The 21,680-nt window shown below is 38.4% G+C and overlaps 1 protein-coding gene across 1 annotated transcript in view; it reads left to right on the top strand.

The window, feature by feature from the left end:
• The first annotated feature begins 3,026 nt into the window (after positions 1-3,026).
• The window catches only part of LOC148867129 (putative leucine-rich repeat receptor-like serine/threonine-protein kinase At3g14840), a 40,647-nt gene continuing 21,993 nt past the window's right edge, over positions 3,027-21,680 (top strand). Inside the window, 8 exon segments of the mRNA XM_088976463.1 lie at positions 3,027-3,326; positions 3,953-4,112; positions 20,770-20,841; positions 20,962-20,981; positions 20,984-21,029; positions 21,146-21,217; positions 21,310-21,381; positions 21,526-21,597. Of these exon segments, the coding sequence (XP_088832589.1) occupies positions 3,224-3,326; positions 3,953-4,112; positions 20,770-20,841; positions 20,962-20,981; positions 20,984-21,029; positions 21,146-21,217; positions 21,310-21,381; positions 21,526-21,597 (617 nt within the window). The 5' untranslated portion in view covers positions 3,027-3,223.

The raw sequence follows: 21,680 nt of genomic DNA, 5'->3' as shown, positions 1-21,680 counted from the left end.
GCGGTTTGCTGACCAAAATCAATGATTTTTGGGAAACAAGTGATTTTAGGGAAAAACTGGTGACCAATTCCTGGTTTTTTCGGTCCGGCCATCTAATCCGGTCTAGTTTTGAAAATCATGAGTTGCTGTATGAATGGTGGGTCTGATTATTCTGATTTAAAGACCAAGAAAAATACCTTGCAACCTTTCCACTTTAAACCTGGTTTGCCGAGGGAAAAAGCCCTATTTCTAATGTTCAAGGTGGAAAACTCTAAAAAACAAGATGAGAGCAAATATTTTCCAAAAGGGTAATTTGGGTATTCAAAAATATGGGCAAGGAGTATTTTTTGGTCTATGTGATTATGGGCTTGTTTAGGAAGGCTTCTGCATTGATTGAGCTGTGCTGCTGACTGCTAAGCTGCTTCAAAGAAGCTATCCAATTTATAACTTTACCTGAAAGTTACTTTTTCACCTCATGTAAATCTATTTTTAGCTTTCTGGATTTTTTACCAAACATGTCTTTATTTTTAGGTTTTTCAGTTCATGTACCGCTTAAAGCAAATGTGTGAAATACCTCAATAGTAGTTTGTAAAAATTGTTACATTTTTTATACTTTTTTTTGAGAGGCTATATACTATTGGAGAAGTCAATAAAGGCATCATACTATCAAATCTGGTTATTTTTTGCATATCAGCTGCATTTATCATGTAGACCTACGGTACATTACAATCTCATTTGGAAAATCAAAATTCCTTTGAAATTCTAGATTTTTTCAAGTTAAAGGCACCGTGGAATGGAGTAAAGACCAAAGAGGAGCTCTATTTTTTTTTTTTTTTCTTTTTTTGCAGGAAACAAACAAGTTCTGCACATTTTGTAATTCAGAGTTTGAATCATGGAAGCATCTCTTTCTTTATGTGCCACTATGCCAAGACAGTCTAACTTACAACACAATTAGGGGTTAACCCTAGAGTAGAGATGGCAGTTTATTGACCTACCCCTGTCACAGCCCGACTCACCCTATATATATATATAGCCAAACATATTATATTATATTAAATAATATAACATAACTCTAGGTAGAATAATAAAAAAAATAGATTTATAAGTGGGAATAACTAAGAAGAGGCAGGGGGACAGGGTTGGGGTTGGGATTGCTAGCCCCTTTATGTTATGTTTGGTTTGAAGGAAAAGGTAGGGAAAAGAAGGGAAAGATAGGGAAACCAATACAAGATTTGTAAAGGTTTTCCTACAATTTCTTACATTTTCCTTTAAATCAAACATAACCTTAGGGTATGGGTGGGATATTCTAATTCAGGGTCGAGGATGAGGCATGTAAAACCCAACCCCAACCTGTCCTGTTGCCATTCTTAACCCAGAGGAAGTTCAAGACAAACAACTGTGTCACTTTGTCACTGAATCAACAACAACTAAGTTGAAGTCTCTATCAAAAGAAGAAGAAACACAATTCACATTATTAAATTTCTAATTATATCTCAGCTCATTGGGGACATGAGAAATGCTAAATTCCATAATAAAAAATGAATTTGTCTAATGCAGCCAGAGAGAGCTGAATCTTATATGTATAAGAATCTGGAGATCAATATATTGTTAATTTGAATAATCAACATTCAATTCCTTCGGCGAATCTCTTAGTATATGTTGAAGGTTCTTACATGCCACACAGATGGGAGGCAGATACTGGTTGTCATTCTTAGAAGTTGATTTGTTGTGTATGCAGAATTGAATGTAGAAGAAAGCATCGTCCTTAAGGCTGTGTTTGTTTGTGGTGTAAAATGTCATTGTCGGTTCGGTTTTATCAGCGTTTGGATGAAGTGTAAAACACTATCAGCGTAAAACATCACTTCCAGTTCAGTTTTGTCCATGTTTGGATGGAGATGAGATTTACATCGTAAATTAATGTAAAACGTCAATTATAGTGATGTTTTACATAATAAATTTTAAACAATTTATGGAGTAACCAAGAGGAGAGAGAATTAGTGGCATGAGTTAAGGAATGAGAGGGAGTTAATGGCATAATTAATAAGAAGAGATAATTAAAAGAGTAAATGGGAATAGAGATACTGATGAGTTAACCAAAAGAGTTAAAAGTCTTAATGCGTCAGCTTGGCACATTCCATTTTAATATACAAAAGATATAAAAGCTATGTGAATAAACCTTTGCCCATGATTTGGCTTATGATGCATGTAAATATAATATAATAATATGTAAAAGTGGCACTCATCATCTAGAACAAATTCTTCATCTTAACGGAGCATCTCTTTTTTGCCCCCCCCCCAAAAAAAAAAGACTACTGGCAACTTTTGATACCACATTAGGGACAGGATGGGGTGGGGGATGGGATTTGTATATAATTCTCTAAAAATCTATTTCAAACCTGATGATAAATTATTAAAATACCTCTGATTTTTTTTTTCAAATTTTCAAAACCTTAGGCTATATTTGATTTAAAAGAAAAAAGTAGAGAAAGGTAGGGAAACTTTTACAAAACTTGTATGAATTTCCCTACCTTTCCTTTCATTTCCCTACTTTTTCCTTCAAACCAAATACAACCTTAGGGTTTAATAATCCCATTTTTAAAATACTCTTAGATTTTTATAATCCTATTTTTCAAATACCTCTAATATTTATTGTGCTTTTAAATAATTGGCACAGGGTGGGGAAACTTTGAAGATTCTCTATTCCCAATGGACTAGGAGGGGTGTCCGATCCCACCATTGGAGATGAGGCAAGAGAGGAGGCAGTGAATTCAAATCAGCCCCCCACAACATCCACGTGTATTAAAAACATCTTGATAATCCTAAAAATAATGATGTCATCATGGAGAAATGTTCTCAATACAAGGGGGATATGGTATGGCACATTGCGGAGGACTGATTTGCTATCGGAGACGGTGCCCCGCCCGAAACCCGTTTCATTGTCACTCTTAATACTGTGACCTTGGTGAATGTGACTCGAAATAATAATAAAAAGAAAGAAATAGTGATGTGATGCGTTGATTTTATTTACAAACCAGGTCTTTGCGCGATGAGGGGCCCATCATTTCTTTTTCTTCCTTGCTACAGCAGTATAGGAGGGATTTTTGGGATTTATCAATAAGTTTCAGGCATGTTCAGAGAACAATAACAACCCCGAATTTGAGGTTCTCTTCCTTTTTTTCGAGAGCAAATCTAAGATTTGAGGTTAGTTCTCCTTGATTATTCCTCTAAAACTCGATCGCTGAAGATGATCTTGGAACGTATATTGGTGGTTTGGGTTATTGGGTTCAGCTGCTTATTGGCACTTGAGCTCGGAGCTGCTCAAGAGCCTACTCTCGTGTCTGATGAAGGTAAGAAGCAGATTCTTTTCCCTTTTCCTTTTCAGCTTAATTTGAAAAATAGAACTATACATCTCCTCTTCCTCTTCTTCCTCAAGAATCATTCTATAAACAACCTACCTAAATTTTGTTTCATTTGGTGATCGAAATAATTATCACTTTGATTTTAATTCTGGCCTAAAACAGCAATAACCCATAACCCTTCTTTGCTTTTCAATTGATCTGCTTATTTGGGTTGTATTTCATGCATTGTTGTTTTTACCGGAAACGCTTTTGCTGATTATTACAGACTGCAGTTTCTATCTGAAATGTCAATTCCCTTATGCATTTTTTTCATCAAATCAGATTTTAACCTAAAACAATTTCGATAGAAACAGCAATGTTACCAAACACAACCTTGGTGATTGACAGGCTTTTCTTGATTTCTTTTTCTTTTCTATTTTCTATTGCTGCTGGAGGAACTTTGAGAAGTACAAATTAATGTGTAAAGCTAAAAAGTCGAAAATACGAAATTAATTTTGGGTAACATAGCAATCTGGAAAAGAAAAATGGAACAAATCGCTACTCCCACGGCCTTTGGGTCTCTTCTGTTCTCTGAAAGGAATATTGTGCTGACTGTTTTGACTCTTCTGATGCAGTGGAAGCTCTCCGTCAGATAGCAACCAAACTGGGGAAGACGGACTGGGACTTCACCGTGGATCCATGCAGCGGTCAATCGGGATGGAAGACTGATGCACCCAAAGAATCTCGGAACGTCGTCGAATGTGAATGCAACGCCACTTGCCACGTCACCATCATGTACGATTCTCTCACTGAATGCCATATTGTCATACCATCCACATTTGCTACGATAGCATCGTAACCCTTTGCTTGGGGTATGTTTGGTTCTATTGGTTTTTATTGATTAAGGCCTTTATTGATGGAATGCCTATATAACAGTATTTATTCAATAAATGCCGACAGAATCAAACACGTAGTAAGTCAAAGTCTTTGATATATTGCTATGACCCCACCAATGTTAAGCTACTGCATAGATCCAAGGCGGCTATGATTTTCTGTTTTAACCGTATGCACTATAAATAGTACCATAGCAAATATGAAATCATTGCAGGCAGGAAATCCTGATAAAGTTGCACCGTCATCATGGTCCCACTACGATGAGATGTATAGTATCAATTTATGTTGAAAGCGTGTTGGAATACATTTTGTTGGGAGCAGATTTGATCTCTAAATGGATATTCAATATCCCCTCTATATCAGTTACAAATCTCCCCGTATTTGAGTCGAACACCCCCCACCACCACAAAAAAAAAAAAATCAATTAATGACTAATGGTTGGCAATACATGACAGTTACTTGAGTTTGAGTATGATGTTTGAAATAGGCATGAGAGGTGTTTATATGTAATATGTATATGTTGGCAATACTTTTTATTTAGTATTAGTGCTCTATTAGGAATGGCAATTTTTCTCATTTTTAACGGGGATTCGATTTCCCCGACTTGATGGGATCAGAGATGGAGATTGTTTTGGTGGGGGCAGGAACTGAGACAGGGATTAATAGGAATCCCCAATCAGGGTCGGGTCGGGATGGGGATTCAGGGATTTGGGTCCTCGCGGGGAACCCATCTCCATTGGTGATCGGGGATGGAGGACAAATTTTACCCCCGGCAAGGATTGGAGACGGGGATGGGGGTTAATTTCATAATCGGGGTCAGGGACGGGGAATATGATCCCTACCCCAAACCCGCCCCGTTGTCATTCCTATGCTCCATGTATGTTTTTAGCACAAGTACCCATAGGAAGTCCATGTCACTGCCACATCACGTCCTTGTTGGCAGCAACAAGCTACAATCTGAGAAAACACCAAATTCGGTGTTGCTCCAAACCACACCTTCTCGATTTCCAAGGTGTGGCTTGGAACACTATTTTTTTAATGGAAAAACGGTTCCAAACAAATAGGCATTGATGCCAATCATCTGGGACGCGTGTAGGCTCACCATTGGCCCAGCCGAATGTGCCTACATCATTTTCCCCCACTCCCGAGGCCAGGGTGGGGGCCCGAGATAGGAGGGGCCTCAGTTTTGACCGAAGGGAGTGCATTGTCTCATACTAGGAGGCATCGATGGACATGTGCGCATCGTGGCCTATGGTGGCATTAGTTTGCCTTTGAATTTTGAGGATGACCGAGGCTAATGCAGGGCCTCGACTCAGCTGCACCTGTAGAGGGGGGCCTTGGCTTCGGCTCTGAGTTTTCTATGGTGCAAGGTGGGCGAAAGGGAGGTTTGCCCCCTAGTCTTGTGAATGTTGGGTGCATCTCGCGAGGCCTTGGCTTCGGCTGAGGGTGCCGAGGAGGAAGCATAAGGGTACCCAAGCTGGTGACTTGGTTGCTTTGTAAGGGAGTCTCTTTATGCAGTGTCGTAGGTCATGAAGAAAGTAGTTCCCGGAGCCAGATACGGGTCACATTGGTCGGGAGTCCCCGAATAGGTGAGTTGGGGGCTGAGTCCTCAACAGGCTGCTGAGTAATTGCCGTAGGGAAAATGGGACATGAGTGAACCAGACCACGCTTATGCTGAGTCAACACGGTTGGGCTGACTAGTGAGTCACGGTGAGGAGGTGCTTTGGTTTGCCAAACATCATTTCATCTACCCGAGGCAGGCCACGCATGTCGGTCAGCGGATAGGCATCAAAGGTGGTTATTCATCAGTCGTTGGATCCCGCGTGATCTGAGCCATCCATTTTTCTTTAAATAGGGGCCTCGACTTCGGTCATCACTTGTTCACTAGTGCCTTTGCTTCCAAGAGTTTCTTTCTTCCCTAGAGCCCTCGATTTCAGTTGCTCGCCTTCATCTCTTTCGTCCTCGTCTTCTTGCGTTTTGTTTGGTACTGTTTTCTTGTAGAGATGCCTGTGGATGCCAAAAGACTGCTAGCCTTGACCAGGAAGAATGGCCAAGTAGAGGACATCTCGGGGGGCAGACTCCGAGGAGAGTGGTTGTGGTACAACCGCAAGGGTGGAGAAGGGGTCCGCACCCGCCAGGGGGACCCCATGTCCATAGGCCCCCGCTGGTGGGGCCAACAGAGGGAAGAAGAAGGTCGAGAAGGATTAGCCAAAGAAGACTAGCTAGAAAAGGCCAACTAGGGTGCCACCAGCACCTCCCGCAAAGAGGCATGTGCACAGGGACAGCCCAGCCAAGGGTGGTGTGCTGAGGAAAGGGGCTCCTACTACTCCGAGTAGACTGCCTGCGAATGGGCTTGCCGCTAGGCCCTCATTTTCTCCTCCCTCCACTTCCAAGCCCAACAAGGGGGGAGCGCCTGAACTGTCTCTACTACCCGAAGTGGGGCGTCCGCGAGGGGGACTCCATTGATACCGAGGGAATCGACACAGCCCTTGTCAAGGGGATGGTCCCTCCGGGGGACCGCTTAGACATGATGCAGACAAACCCCATTGCCATCGTCGACGAGGGGATGGACTTCTTGGCCGAGGTGAGTTTCCTTCTCTTTTTGGCGTGCTGCTTGCTAGCTTTTATTGGCTTTACTAATGGTGTGCTTGGTGCAGGTCTGCCGTCACTATGTCAACCTCGATGACTGCCTCCGCCTCCTTCTCAAGCATGCGGCTCGACTTGAGAAGAAGAATAAACAGCTTCAGGTGTGGGTGGCTTCAACGAAGTGCAACCTAGACGAGACCCTCATGTTGTTGAAGGAGGAGAAGCTGCTCCGATAGACGCTGAAAGATGACTTAAATGCCAAGAAGGCTCTCATCGCTAGAGCTGAGGACCGATTAAGGAGGTCAAAGGCTGAGGCTGAGGCAAAATACCGGGACGCTGTCGTTGTTTGACAGCAAACACCGGAGTACCAACAGTACCTGGGCACACTATAGATCCGCAACCTACTTGGAGGGGATTGACGACACCAAGAAGGCTCTTTTGAAGATGGTGCCGGACTTCCCCATTGACTAGTTGCAGGTGCTCCCTGACTCTCTCGCCCTCGGAGGACAAGGCCGAAGTTCCCACTGAAGTTGCAAACGCAAGCATTGAGGATCCTACCATTCCTCCAACCGAGGAAGAGGCCTAGCCGACTTTAGTTCTTGTTTCTATCTCTGTTATAAATGTGCTCGGCCTTGAATGCCAAAAATTTTATAAGTTGAATTGTGAAGGGGAATGAGATTTTTTTGTATACTTTGTGCCTTTGTCTCTCTTTTCTTCTTCCTCTTTCTCTTTTTTTTTATCGAGTGGTCTATGCCCCTTCCCTTTCAAATGTTACAAGTAGACAAAAAATAATCCAAAGTGGGTCATTAGACGTTCGCTTTAGGAAGTTAGCCTGACACTTATTCCCTTAGACGAGGCCGAGGTGGACCTCCGAGGTGATCGAGGTCACGTGCCAAGGTGAACCGTCGGGACGGTCAGGGTTACTATCCTCTTTCCCTTGTCGTGCTATTGTGGAGCCAAGGTGGTTGCCTGCTACCGAAGAGGTCCCCAAGTTGTGTATCTTATGCCATTTTGCGGTTGCATTTCTTCTTGTGTTTCATGTAGGGGTCGGTACCCCCTTCCGAAAGGTCACAAGTTGCAAAAATTCATCGTTCAATAACCCATCTGCTCAATCGCCCAGGTGGGTAAGGCCAAGGCCCAGCTTCGCTGCCAAAAAACCGGGACCCCCTTCCTTAGTGAAGAGAGGGAGGCACACGCCATTTCTATCCTGGCTACCCATCTTATGGGAAATAGGGCGCGTGAAACCGCATCTAGCCAGGGCTGTGTAGAGCTCATCCGGTGCCATGGACTGCACTGGTCTCAACAAGGTGGTGTTGTCCCCTTCAGCATGTCTGTTCTACCATGAATTGAGCTGAGTAGTGGGTCGATGCCACTTCTCGATCTTGGATGAGGACTCGCTCGTTTCGAGGGTCTCTCCGGTTGAAGCCAAAATTAAGGGCTGACTCGTCAGTTGCAGTTGAGGTCCAATAGGTTCCCTCTCAGAAGGGATGAGCAAGTGTGTGACCTCCAACGGGCCATATGCCTTGGGCCGGTGTCTGGTCTAAGTGTATAACCTTGGCAAAGGTTGTATACCGCGGCCAGGCTGTATAGCAAGGTGGGGGACCTGGCGACTAGGCGTACTACCTCCTAGGGTTGTGTGCCTTGGACTGAGGTTGTATGCTGTGGAAGGATGCTCGGTCGAGACAAGAATGTATACGTTGAGGGTTTGAGGCGAGGTAAGAGAAACTTGCTTTATTACAAAATGTGTACATGGTTGGCCGAAGTCGAGCTCTTGAGGTTACATAGTTCGGCTTGCGGGTACAGCCAAGGCCGAAACGTTGGTGATGACTGATTGCAACCGTTGCTATTGGGGTGAGGTGATGAGGTCGGTGCCAACGTACTGCTTCAGATACCTGCGGCGGATGAGCAACTCAATCTCATCTTGAAGGTTGTAGCACTCCTTGGTGTCGTGGTTGATGCCATAGTGAAATGTGTAGTATTTTGTTGGGTCACCCCTCTTAGGGTTCCTCTTTCTCTTCCTAGGCCACTTTACATACTCCTCCCCTCCTACTTGCATGAGGATGTGTGCTCGGGTGGAGTTAAGCGGCGTGTACTCGTCGTAGAATGAGACCGGTGGCTTCCTGATGGTGTCGTCACCGCAGTTATCTTCATGTCGGTGGTTGCCATGGTAGAGGTCAGCCTCTCCACCTCGGGGCTCGTTGACCAAGGCTTCCTCTGTGGCGATGTACGTCTGTGCTTTCAAGGCTGGAGCCCGGAGAACCAATGCTGAGCTGCCCCCTTGAGAGTTGCCTGGAAGGCTCGGCACATCTATGTGTCAAAGTACCCATACAAGAGCATGAGTACCCAGAAGCTCTCCAGGTGCTAGTCTAGATTTGAGTTGCCTTCGTAAGTCTCTAGTATGGGGGCTTTAAAATGTTGTGGAAGAGGCTCCCAGGTAATGGTGGCAGTGAAGGCACCCATCCTAGTGGAGGGATACTGTCTTGCCGAGGTGTCACCTCAGCTCTCCTTGACTTGCCGAAGTTCGTCCTTCACCACGCTGAGTTGTGCCTGTATATCGGTGATCTGCTCACTAGTGGGTACCTCGGTTTCGTCCCATTCTCCTCGGTGGTGAGACGGGTTGGCTACGTCTCAGTTCCTTTTGGCCCACCTGTCGTCGAGGTAGTCTCGAAGGTGCAAGGTGCGAGGTGGAGGTGGTGTTTCTTGTCGGTAGCGGTGCCCTTGGCTTTGACGTCGGTTGCAACACCATACTGATTCATTCTCCCTTCGACTGGGAGGTCTTGCATGCCAAGGGGGTTGGCTCGCACGTCGGTTGCTACCAGGTTCAGAGGGCTTGACCTGGTGGGAGTCAGTGGAGTTAAGGGCTAGCGGGTCCGCAGACTCGCACTACCCCCACTAGCCCGATGCCCGGGTGGGGCAGCTTCCTGCCTGGGGACACACCTCAACACGCCGACGAGGTTGTCCAATCGGTCTAGGACCTCTTGGAATTGCTTGTTGGTGACTAAGTTCTGGGCATTCCTGGTGTTTCATATCATGTTGAAGGAAGTCTTGATTGCAAATTAGGTTGAAGGAAGTCTTAGCGACATTCCCATAGACAGCACCAATTGTTGATGCTCGGATTGGCCAAGGTCAACACTATCAATTCACCCCCAAGTCCAAGTAGACCCGAGGTACTAGAAGTCTCAGGACAGGTGTGGCTGAGGAGTGGAGTCCGAGATCAGGGAGATCTATGGTCCAAGGTCCGATATCTATTGTGTCCGATACTCGAGGTGGATGAGGATCCCAGTATTGGTTTTGCAGGGAAGAAAAATGTCAAAGACCTCGGGTGAAGACCCAGGGCGAGAACTCCGATGGTCAAGTTAGTAAGAGGGTACGAGGTGGACGAGGTCTGAGATGCGAACACCCAGACGAGGTCACAGGAGAGCAAGTAATCTTAAGAGTGAGCTAGAGAGTTGGAGTATTCAATCCTTTACCTGGAGGGGATTGCCTCCTATTTATACTTAAGGCCGCCAGGGGTAGGTGACATCGGATGGCTTGGATGTAGTTCGTATTGAGGGCGTGATCATTTGGGAGCACCAGGTGAGGGCGCACGATTGGCTCCGCGAGGCCTGCCAAGCCCAACCTAGCATGGGCCTTGATTGATCCAACGCGAGGTACTAACTTCAGCTCTGCCCGTGACCCGATTGGTTCCACTCTGTGCTTAGCCGCCTAATGCGTATAGGCTCGCCATTGGCCCAACCGAATGTGTCTACATCATATATATATATATATATATATCAACAAATATGACCAATAAGGGAATATTCACGGAGAAATTTGATTGGTCAAGGCTCCTTCGGTATCATTCAGTATCATAAACTCTATCTAAACTCTCAAATATAAACTGAATCTAACTACTTTGGACGATTAATGGAATTGACCTTGGGGTCTCAAAAATATATCATTATAACCAAATTTGATTCTTATATAGTGTACCAATGATGATGTTTTGATTATTTTATATTAAAAGTTTATTTATTATTTATGCAAGCATGTATGTTGTTTGGGCTTTAATTCTAATTGGGTTTAGCCTAATTGAGTGGCGTAGATCATATTAGAAATTGGACCAAACCGTAATCGTATCTTATGGTATGAGATTCTTTCTAAAATGCACCAACTGGACCATGAATACCCCCAATAAGCATATTTTAAAAATGTGTGCCATTTACTGGTTAAAACTTACCTGTCCCAAAGCAGTTAAGTATAATCATTCTAGATGAAGTGACTTTCTTATGAAGTATAATCATTCTCACTAATTTGTATTGATCAATCCAAAAGGTTTCAGGTAGATATATTGATTAACCCAAAAGATTTCAGATAAAACAACAATGATACCAAATACAATCAAAATTGGTTGAAAATAAGAGTTGATAAATTATATTCTAAGTAATAGGTGTGCATGACAGGGCTTGGGATGTAATTTAATTTATTCCAATATCAATATTAAAATAAACAAAAATCATGAAAATTAGAAAAGAAACCCCATGTAAGAGCCCCAAGTCAAAAAAAAGAAATACCCACTTTGAGAGACCTCGGCTATATTATATCTATGACTAAAATGATAGCAAATACGTAGAAATGAAGCGAATAAGGCGAATTTGGAATATTTAATTTTGTATTTCTCATGAAAACCAACTATCAGAAATGTTCAAATTGATATTTCACCTATTATTGTTGCAAGTACCTGAAAAAGTAATTCAAGCCCAAAATAATTTGTCTTTGGTTTTTCTAAGAACTTAAACTCAGTAATCGATAGGCCATACAGCAAATCATACTCTTATTGTGTACATCAGTTGACTTCAATATTGGAAGAAGGTACCTTGATTCTCCATAGTGTGACGTCAATGCTGAAATGGATCTCTCATCAGTAATGTCAATGTAAATTGGTTAAGAATAATAGAGAAAGAAGTGAAGCATTGAGTAAATGGAGGGGCTAATGGAAACCTTTCCTAAAGATCTTTGGAAAGCAAGAAATTAAAAGAGGGCAAGTAGGATAATTTGTTAATGACTCAAGTCATAAGTGGAATAGAAGGAGCTCAAATCCTCTAATGTTTTACTTGTGCAAGGCAAAAAAATGACATTTCATATTTGGACAGTGAAATTGAAATGGAAGACAGATATCTTGAAGAGAAAAAAAATACAAAATTTGGGGTAAATTGCTGAAACTTCTCCTGAAGTTTTGGTTGTTGCTGAAACCTCCCCTGTTAGTTTGGTAATTGCAATCACCTTCCCTAAGCCCTCTGTCATAGCCGCAAGTAGACCCCCTTTGTTATAATCTTCTAAAAAGAGGCATGAAAATGTTCAAATACCCATACAGTTACTCCAGGCCACAATGTTTATTTTCCAAATTTTCTCTTCATATGAATTCCTAGTTCAAACCCTTCCAATCTCTTTTCCAAAATAGATTTATTTTCAAACTTGACCTTCATATCAATCACTCAAATCTAAAGCTATTATTTTAAATTCTCTATTTTTATTGTTTATAAAGTTTGTATTGTTTTTTTTTTCTGTGGAAATCAACCTCAATAGTAATTGTATATGTATTTTGGACATTTTGTACATCTTTTTTAGAAGATTCTAACAAAGGGGATTTACTTGCAAATATATTTAAAAAGTTCAGGGGAGATGATTGCAATTACCAAATTTCAGAGGAAATTTCAGCAACTGTCAAAAACTTCAAATGATGTTTCAACAATTTACCCAAAAATTTGTATGAAATGTATGAGATTGTAATTCAAGGGGGAATGAAAAATGGGGGACAAAATGAAATAAGATAAAACCACACACACAAAGGGAGATGATATTCTGATAAAGGGGTATGAAGTTTATGGTTAAAAAAGATTAATAATGTTGTGCGCTTATAATGTTATGCTTACTAGATTCTGACTTAAAGTATACAATAGATACTTTCCATTAATAACCTATTAAAAAATGATGATCTTATTATTTTAAACTCTAAAATTTTTAATTTGTTCATGAATTACAATATTGGAGTGTCTATTGACCAAAATACCTCTAAAAACTTTTTTTTGACATATTTCAATAAAAGGAAACACTCCAAATACGTAAAGGAACCATCTTTAAGGCATTTTTGTACTACTTATAGATGATTTTTTTTATTCAAAAGGGGATCCCATGGTGTTTGATGTTTGTTGATGACATGGTTTTAATTGATGAAACTAACAAAAGATTTAATGTAAAACTAGGTTTGTAGTCATATACATTAGAAACAAAAGGTTCCAAAATAAGTAGAACTAAAATGAAATATGTACAATGTATAATAATAATAATAATAATAATAATAATAATAATAATTAATAGGAATGCAAACCAAGGTAAACTTAGGATTGGAGACTAAGTAGGCTATGTTTGGTTTGAAAGAAAAGGTAGGGAAAAATGGTTCTTTCCCTACCTTTTAAATTCTTTCAAACCAAACACAACATAAAAGATAACTTAATGACACATTTTCCATTAAGTACCTTGGTTCAATATTTCATAACAAAAATAGATAGATTGAAGAGGATGTTGCCTATAAAATATGGGCAAAATGAAATGGTGCATTTGGAGTCTTATGTAGGGGTGATCATGGGCTGGGCCGGGCCGGGGTTTGCACTTATGATAAGGGCTATAGCTTAGGCTCAGGCCCGGCCTGGCTTGGGGCTTTGGGCCTGTAACATAAGCCATAGCCTATGTCTACACGGGCTTGGACTGGGTCGGGCCTGATTCTGGGCCAATGTCTTTCATATATAAAACATTACATATCTAAAATATTTTATATTAAATGACATAACATGCATATAAACTTTATTTTATATATTATACATGTCATGTTATAATATTTATATATAATATAATGTAAAATAACATGTATACATTATACACAAAATATGTAAGTTTAAATATATGTGGGCCGGGCCAGGCTTGAAGTATTAAGTCCAAGCCTGACACTAAAATTTGCGGGCCTGATGTGGGCTTGGGCCCAGGCCGGGCCCGAACACAAAACCCAAGCCCAAGCCCGGAATTTTCGGGCCAGGCTGAAATGATCACCCCTAGTCTTTTGTGATAGGAGAATATTACTTCATCTAAAAGGACAATTTTGTAAAATAAAAGTTTGGGCAGTTAAAAAAAATCTATGCTACTATTAAAATTATGAATGAAAGTGTATAAATTTTGTTTGATTAAAATACCCCTATCCTTGAACTTGGTCCCTCTCTAATTATGAGGATAAAAAATGTAATTAAACTACTACTTTTCACCCCTCTCGTTAAATCTTATATTCAAGGTATTCATGATAAAAATGTGCTTATCTTTTAATTTGCTCTCTCACTCTTATTGTGAGGACAAAAAAATGTAATCTGAACTGCTTTTTACCTCATTCCATTCTCTCTCATTAAGTCTTATATTTGATGTATTAATTCTCATTCTATCTCATTAAAGCTTATATTTGAACTAATTTTTTTACTAATAAATTCTATCATTATTTTCTTTGCTTCATATAAAGTATTTCATCTACTTTTAGCACTATTAATAATTAATATAAAACCCATGTTTAAAACCAACCCAAAAATGACATCATTCTTCCATCTTGGTGGTGGGTATGTAATTCAACCATCCAAGTCAAATGGGTCAACCGATGATGTCATAGTTAAATAGCAAAACTTTTAAAATGAGAATAAATACAAAAAATGTATAAAATTGGGAATATGTATTAAAGATAAGGATGTATGGTAAACAATGATTGTTTTTATTGATGTTGGAAATGGAATACAAAATTTAAAACTGACCCATAAAAATGAAATTGTATTCATATTTGTGGGTGTATCAACAATTCAACCTTTTGGATTAAATGTGTCAGGCCTTGATATCAAAATTAAATAATAAAAATTTTAAAAATGATAAAAACCAAAAAATGAAAATAATACAAAAATTCACTAATATTTTAAATTAATCATATTAAATAAAATAAGTGTGATGAAAAGGAATTGTTTTATTGATGATGAAAATGGAATACAAAAAATATAAGGCTTATGCAAAAATTAGCTTACATTATTATCTAGTAGAGGGTCACCAATTTAACCTTTTGGGACAATTGTGTCAGCCCTTTATATCATAATACAAAATATAAAAAAGATAAAAAAATGAAAAAAAATGAAAAATGAAGAAATTTTGTAGTAAGACATTTGGGCACATCTCTAATATTATATATCCATCATGTCATACAAAAAAATAGAAAATAGAAATAGAAAATTTGGTGGTAAGTCAGTAGTTCAACATTTTAGCTCAAATGTGTTAACCCTTGATGTCATAATTAAATAATAAAATTAAAAAAGTATAAAAACATAAAAATTATAAAAATAAATAAAATTTGTAAAAACCATTTGGGCACATTTCTAATATCATATATTCATTATATTATACCAAAATAAGAGTGATAAATAGGAATTATTTTTATACACAAAATATAAAAAATTGTTGAAAATTTTGAATACATATTATTATTATCATCATTATTGTCAAATATTGCCACGTGCAAAGCACGTGCTTACTTATTAGTAAGGAGTATGGTAGAAATACAAATGCTTAGATTGATGAGTCATGGTAAATGTTGAAAGGACAAGATTAAAAATGAAGTCATACAAAATATGGAATAAAATGAGAGAGAGAGAGAGTATGTATAAAGAGATTGCTCAGATCACTTGTACAAAAAACCATATATGACACTTTGTTTGAATAAGTGATCGATAACAAATTAAAAGGGATAAAAGAGTTTGGGGAAATTAAAAGCAAAAATAACTTGGGTAGAAGTAATCAATTACAAATTAAAAGGGTAACTCGCATTATCCTTCTGTTAGTTAACCCATCACATTTTGTTTAATTATACGTAACATCACATGATATTAGTTTTGCCCTCCACAAAATTTCCCAAGAGAAACAAATATATTTTCATGGGCAGATTTTAAAGGTAATCAGTTTATTATATATACTGGTTTGATGAAAAAGCTGTTATGAATCCACAGGACTTTATTATAAGGGCATAAAATAGGTTACCTAATACTAATATAAAAAAAATTGTTGTAGTTAATCCTCTATAAATACCTATTACACCACTTTTATCCTTTGTGAAGCCACCATAGTCGTTATTGCACAAATCAGGAACCTATAAACCTTCACAAGTTGCTACTTATATTAAAGCTTCTGGCATGAGTGCCCCTTCAAGTTGTTACCCAAATTTTTAGTGGACAAATGTAAGAGTGGCAGTGAGATGAAAAACTAAGATAGATTAGTGATTGATGCACAATGTCAGGAAGGATATGAGAAAACAATGAGAAAGAAAAGGGTTAGAGAGGAATGAACAAGATCATGTGTTTGACTTTATCAAGTGTCAATTTCCATTTTGAGCTTCTGGTGTTTGATTGTTGTAACCACACCTTTGACTTTATATATATATATACATAAGTCAAACTGGGTTTGTAACACAATTGAATTTTGCAGAAGAATACTCCTTGTTGAAGTTTGTTTCATTTCCCCACATTCCCTACTGTTGGACTTGTTACATAGCCATGGAGACCAAACCCTTAGTACCCCTACATGCATGAAGTAGTGACTAAGGTCTAAGGTCGCTAACTTCAACGAGCTATGAAACCAAGAGGATCACATTACTATCTGCTTTAGTCCTTGATGGTCGTAGTATTTATGTTGTCATCAATTGTTCTTTGAGAGAGATACTCCATTTTGGAACTACCGACCACACCTCCTGGTATCTGAGCTAATGGCATATGGGCATAGAGAGGAAACGATACCAAAGAGAGTTTTGTTTGAGACTTGTAGAGGAACAACCCCTCGATGTAGGACCTTGAGAACTACATCACCAACATCGACAAAAGATTGGACCAGATTTCAATCAGGTCCAAGAGCTTACCAACTTGGTTCATGAGCTTTATTATAGGAGGACTTCCAAAAGGTCTCACCTGTCCCTTCCTCAGTTCCCCTTCCTTATCTCACTCACCCCATTGACATCGCATGGATGAGTATGGCAATGCCTCAACATCATCCACTTGGCAATTTCCAGAGTTAGACTGTTATCACGCCAAACATAATGCAATCACTATAAAAGCCCTACTGTGACACTATGATGGTCGAATCAAGTGAGAGATTATTGAGTTTGTTGGAATGCTACACCCTGAAGACTTTGTTGACTAGTTAAGTAGAATTAAAAAGTTATTCAATTGCAAATGGGTTCATAGGAGAAGAATCTTCCTTTGTGGCCTTTAAGCTATGAGGTTGATCCCTCGCGCCCGGATTTCCTACTAACTCAATTCTACAATTCTCTCTACTTACCCAATAAAACAATGCCACTTGTACCTAAACGTCTTTTGAGTCTTTAACATTGCAAATAACATGGACGGTATTATTACCCCTTCGTTAGACATGTATTCCTTAAAAAAAAAAATATGCATGATTTTGCCTCTCTCTTCTCTACTCGGTGTTATCTCCGGCCCATGGAATGACTATAAACCCAAGTGCACATCTCCGGCCCATGGAGGCAAGTACCATAATGCCGTTTTATAGGAAGCCGTTTAAAAGTTTCAACTTCCTACCAGTGCACATCCCAGCCATACTCTCTTAACTAGTTAAAGAAAAGGAGCTAAAGTGAAATTCGCAAAGTGATGTTTAATAAACTTCTCAATGAGTAAGTTATACACTAAAAAGGTTTGGTGTGATGTAATACATATGGGTGCTTGCCATTTGCTTCTAGTGAGGCCCTCCATTGAGGTCAATAGAAAACTTGTAGTATTGCAATCACTCTAATGGATTACAATGAGTATTAGGGGTGCAAGTCAGGTTGGCCCGAGTTAACAGTTTACATTGTTTTGGGTTCGAGCTTCGGGTTGGACCTATTGAAAATTTGACAAAATCCAAACCCTTACCCGGAAAAGTTGCACCCCTAAGTTTGAATGTAAGAGGAGTTAATGCTAGTCCTTAATGAGTACACACACCTCTTTCTTGAAGAATTACTAGATAGCCTCCCTCCTCTATGAGACATCCAGCACCAGATTAACCTCGTACAGGTACTCCCCTACCTAACTAACCCCATTATAGGCTCAACCATCGGGAACTTGTAGAGTTGTGGTGACAATCGGAAGAATTACTCAAGAAGGGACACATTAGGCCAAGCTGGCCTTAGTCCCTGTGCTATCCTTCCCTTGCTCATTCCCAAGAAGGATGACTCCTGGTGAATGTATACAGACAACTGTGTCATCAACAAGATAACAATGAAGTATTGATTTTGCATATCATGATTGGGGGAGATGTTGGATTAACTCAACCAAGCCATAGTATTTACTAAGACTTGAAAAGAGATTAACATTAGAATCTCTTTAAGCCAAGTGATGAGTTAAAGACAACTTTCAAGACCAATGGAGGATTGTACAAGTGGCTAGTTAGGTCATTTGGGTTGTCCAATGTCCCGTCTACTTTTATGAAGGTTATGACTCAACTTTTGTAGACTTTTCTAGGCAAACATGTCATTGTATATTTTGATGACATTCTTGTACAGTTGAAGTACTGATGAACACAAGTAGCACTTACATGAAGCTTTTTATGTTCTAACTAGGGCTGTCAATAGACTGGATTCGGGTTGGACCCCATCTAGTCCAAATATCTTTTGGACGGGTTGGACGGTCCAAAAGATTATATGGACTTGGACGGGTCCAAATATAAATGGTTTGTACACATAATGGATCGAATTTGGACAAAGCGGTTTGCCCAAGTTTAATATAAAACTACTTTTATTATAATACTCTAAAGTACTTTGAAGTATTTTTATGAAATCACTTTTAAAAAAGAACTTTTGCGAAAATATTTTTATAAAATCATTTTTACGGAAGTACTTTTATGAAAGTATTTTTATAAAAGTACATTCACAAAAGTACCCTTATGAAAGTGTTTTTATGAAATTACTTTTATAAAAACACTTTTATAAATATACAGACTGTCATGGTCAATGACAATTCAAAAACATTGGTTCAGAGGTTTAGGTAAGTAATGTCTAGAATTTAGAAAACCGTCCCCAAACCTGTCCTATTGCCCCCCTCGCTACCCCCATGAAAACAAGAAGGGGATTTTTTTTTTTTTTTTGTTTTGTACTTGGAGGGAAGGTTAAAGAGTTGGTCGGAATATACAGGGGAGGTTTAAGTATTTTATCCAAAATAAAAGCACTATGTAGGGGGCATTCCGCAATGTGAATTGTTTTTCTTGTTGTCGGTTCCAAAAATAAATAAAAAATATTTGGTTGTGTGTTTGTTTTCTGTTTTCAAAACTAAAATAGAAAAACATGTTCTTGAATCTGATTTCAAAAACATATTTTTATCTAAATATTGAACTTCATGTTCCATAAATCATCTACTTTCTATACTAAAAATTTTGTTTTTGTATTAAAAAGTAAAAAACAATATTTTGTTGGTTTCAAAAACACATACTGTTTTTTGACATAAAACCAACTTGTTTTTCCTTTTGAAAACAAAAACAGAATTAAAGGACATGTGTTTTGTTTTTTCTAATGTGGCGATTCCAAAAACAAATGAAAACAAAAACATTCATATCGTAGAATGCCCCTATTCGTTTGACTTTAGTTATCCATATATTTAAAGCATTGGGAGGGTGTACGACAACATTGGGGCGTTGACATTTACATGTTTTTTGTTCTCTAAATTATTTACACGCCTCTCTCTCTTTCTCTCTCTCTCTCTCTCTCTCTCTCTCCCTTTTCTTCTTTATTCTCTCCTTTCTCCCACCTCTCTTTGTCTAGAAAGTTACAAGGATATCACAAATAAGACAAACCTCCATATATAATTGCTTTTATAATATTCAAAAATTACAATAATGCCACATATAAGACAAATCTCCTTATATAATTGATTCAATGGCATTTGAAAATTCCAATAGTACTACATACAATTATTTATGATTATGACATCCTATAAATAAAATGCCATTCCTCTTCTTTCTCAACTCTCTCTCTCATTTTCTCTATTTCAACTTTTACTTATTCATTTATTTATTTTATTATTATTATTATCTAAACATTTATTTATTTAATAAAATTAAATAAATTGTTTATTTTAATAAAATACATTGGTAGAATAAAAGAGATGTGACATTTAGAGATAGATTCCAATAAAACATTTATTTATTTATTTTACTAAATTATTTATTTATCTATATTTAATTTACTAACAAATTATTTTCTTCCTTTGAGCCCAATATTTAGTGTTGTCAATTGGTCGAGTCTAGTTCAAGATAGCCTATACTAGTCCCATCCCAATAGACTTTTATTTATTTATTTAATTTATTTAAGAAAAACTAGGGCTGAACTAATGGGTTGGGTCTATCTTGATGGAGCTAAATTGATTGAACATAATTATAATGGTTTTTGTTCCATAATTTTGTCTTGATTAATTATTGGATTGATTCTCATTCTTACTTGTCTAGAATTGATTCAGGTCTGAAACCAAACATTTTATGAAATATATAATTTTTTATCTTTCTTGTATTTTTTATCATGTTTTATAAATAAGATAATATTAATTAAAAATGTTTAACTTATTAACATAAAAATGAATTAGTATTATCTTGACTATTGTTTTTAATATAATAAGGTTTATGATTCGATCCAATTAAACAATCGGTTCAAGACTAATTCTACGTGATTGTTTATTATTCATAATAATATTTATTTTATTTTAAAAATATAAAAATTAATATCTCCAAATAAGCTAACAAAATTGTATCTCTAAATGGCATTTTTAAATTTTGCCGCTGCTCCCCGCTAGTAGATATTAAGCTGGTCTGAACTCTGAATACATTTTTTAGGTCGAAAACTGGTTTGAATACTGCTGATCTCTAAAATCCTACTTGTTTGGCCATTGGAGTGCAGAGTCCTTAAATCTCAGGGTCTACCAGGCGTGCTCCCGTCAGAGTTGGTTAAGCTTCCGTACCTCAAAGAACTGTAAGAGCTTCTTGTATCACCCGTTCTCCCTTGAGTTCTACTATTATCTCCTCATCACTCGTTCGTTTATGTTAAAGTAGTACCTAACTTAACTAAAACTCATCTCGATCTTTGTCACAGTGTTCTCACCCGCAACTATCTCACGGTACAATACCTCAGGAATGGGGTTCTATGAAGTTGGAGATAATGTAAATAGTGTATTCGCTTATTCTCTTGTTCTCATGGCGTAACTTAGCATTCAAAAGTTTTTTTTTTTTTTTTTTTTCTTTTCTGTTTTACAATCAATCAACTGTTGTTACTGCAGCGCCCTTCAGGCAAACCGATTATCGTGTTCAGTACCCAAAGAACTTGGGAACCTCACCACTCTCCAGCAGCTGTAACTTCTGTTTTTCCCTTGTTTTACTTAAATATTTTCAGCGGTATAGTTTTTCTTTGTTTATTTTAAAACTAAATAGTTTGAATTTTCAGGGTCCTGGACTCCAACCAACTCTCTGGAGTTATTCCTCCAGAACTTGGCAATCTAGTCAACTTAAGAAGATTGTAAGTCCCTTCTTTCATTACGCGCTATTTATGGCTTCTTATACTTCTGGTTTTTATCGAATTTCCATACTTTTAAAGGATCTTATTGTGTAAGCTGGGTTATTTCTCTCTTTTTTTTTTTTTTTTTTCTGCTGGCTGTTCCAGGGTACTTTCATCGAATAATTTCACGGGGCAGTTGCCGGGGAAACTTTCTAACCTGATCAGCTTGACGGATTTGTAAGTTTCCTCCGAAAACTATATGCCTAAATTTAGATTTCTTGTCTTTGTCATATTGATTCTTTTTCTTTTTAACTGTTGAT

The sequence above is a fragment of the Nelumbo lutea genome, chromosome 3 (genome assembly GCF_056320005.1).
Source record: "Nelumbo lutea isolate HS-2025 chromosome 3, American lotus-T2T, whole genome shotgun sequence".
In the NCBI taxonomy this organism is placed as follows: domain Eukaryota; kingdom Viridiplantae; phylum Streptophyta; class Magnoliopsida; order Proteales; family Nelumbonaceae; genus Nelumbo; species Nelumbo lutea.
The sequence above is the reverse complement of the archived record's forward strand: the minus strand, read 5'-3'. Positions and strand labels throughout refer to the sequence as shown.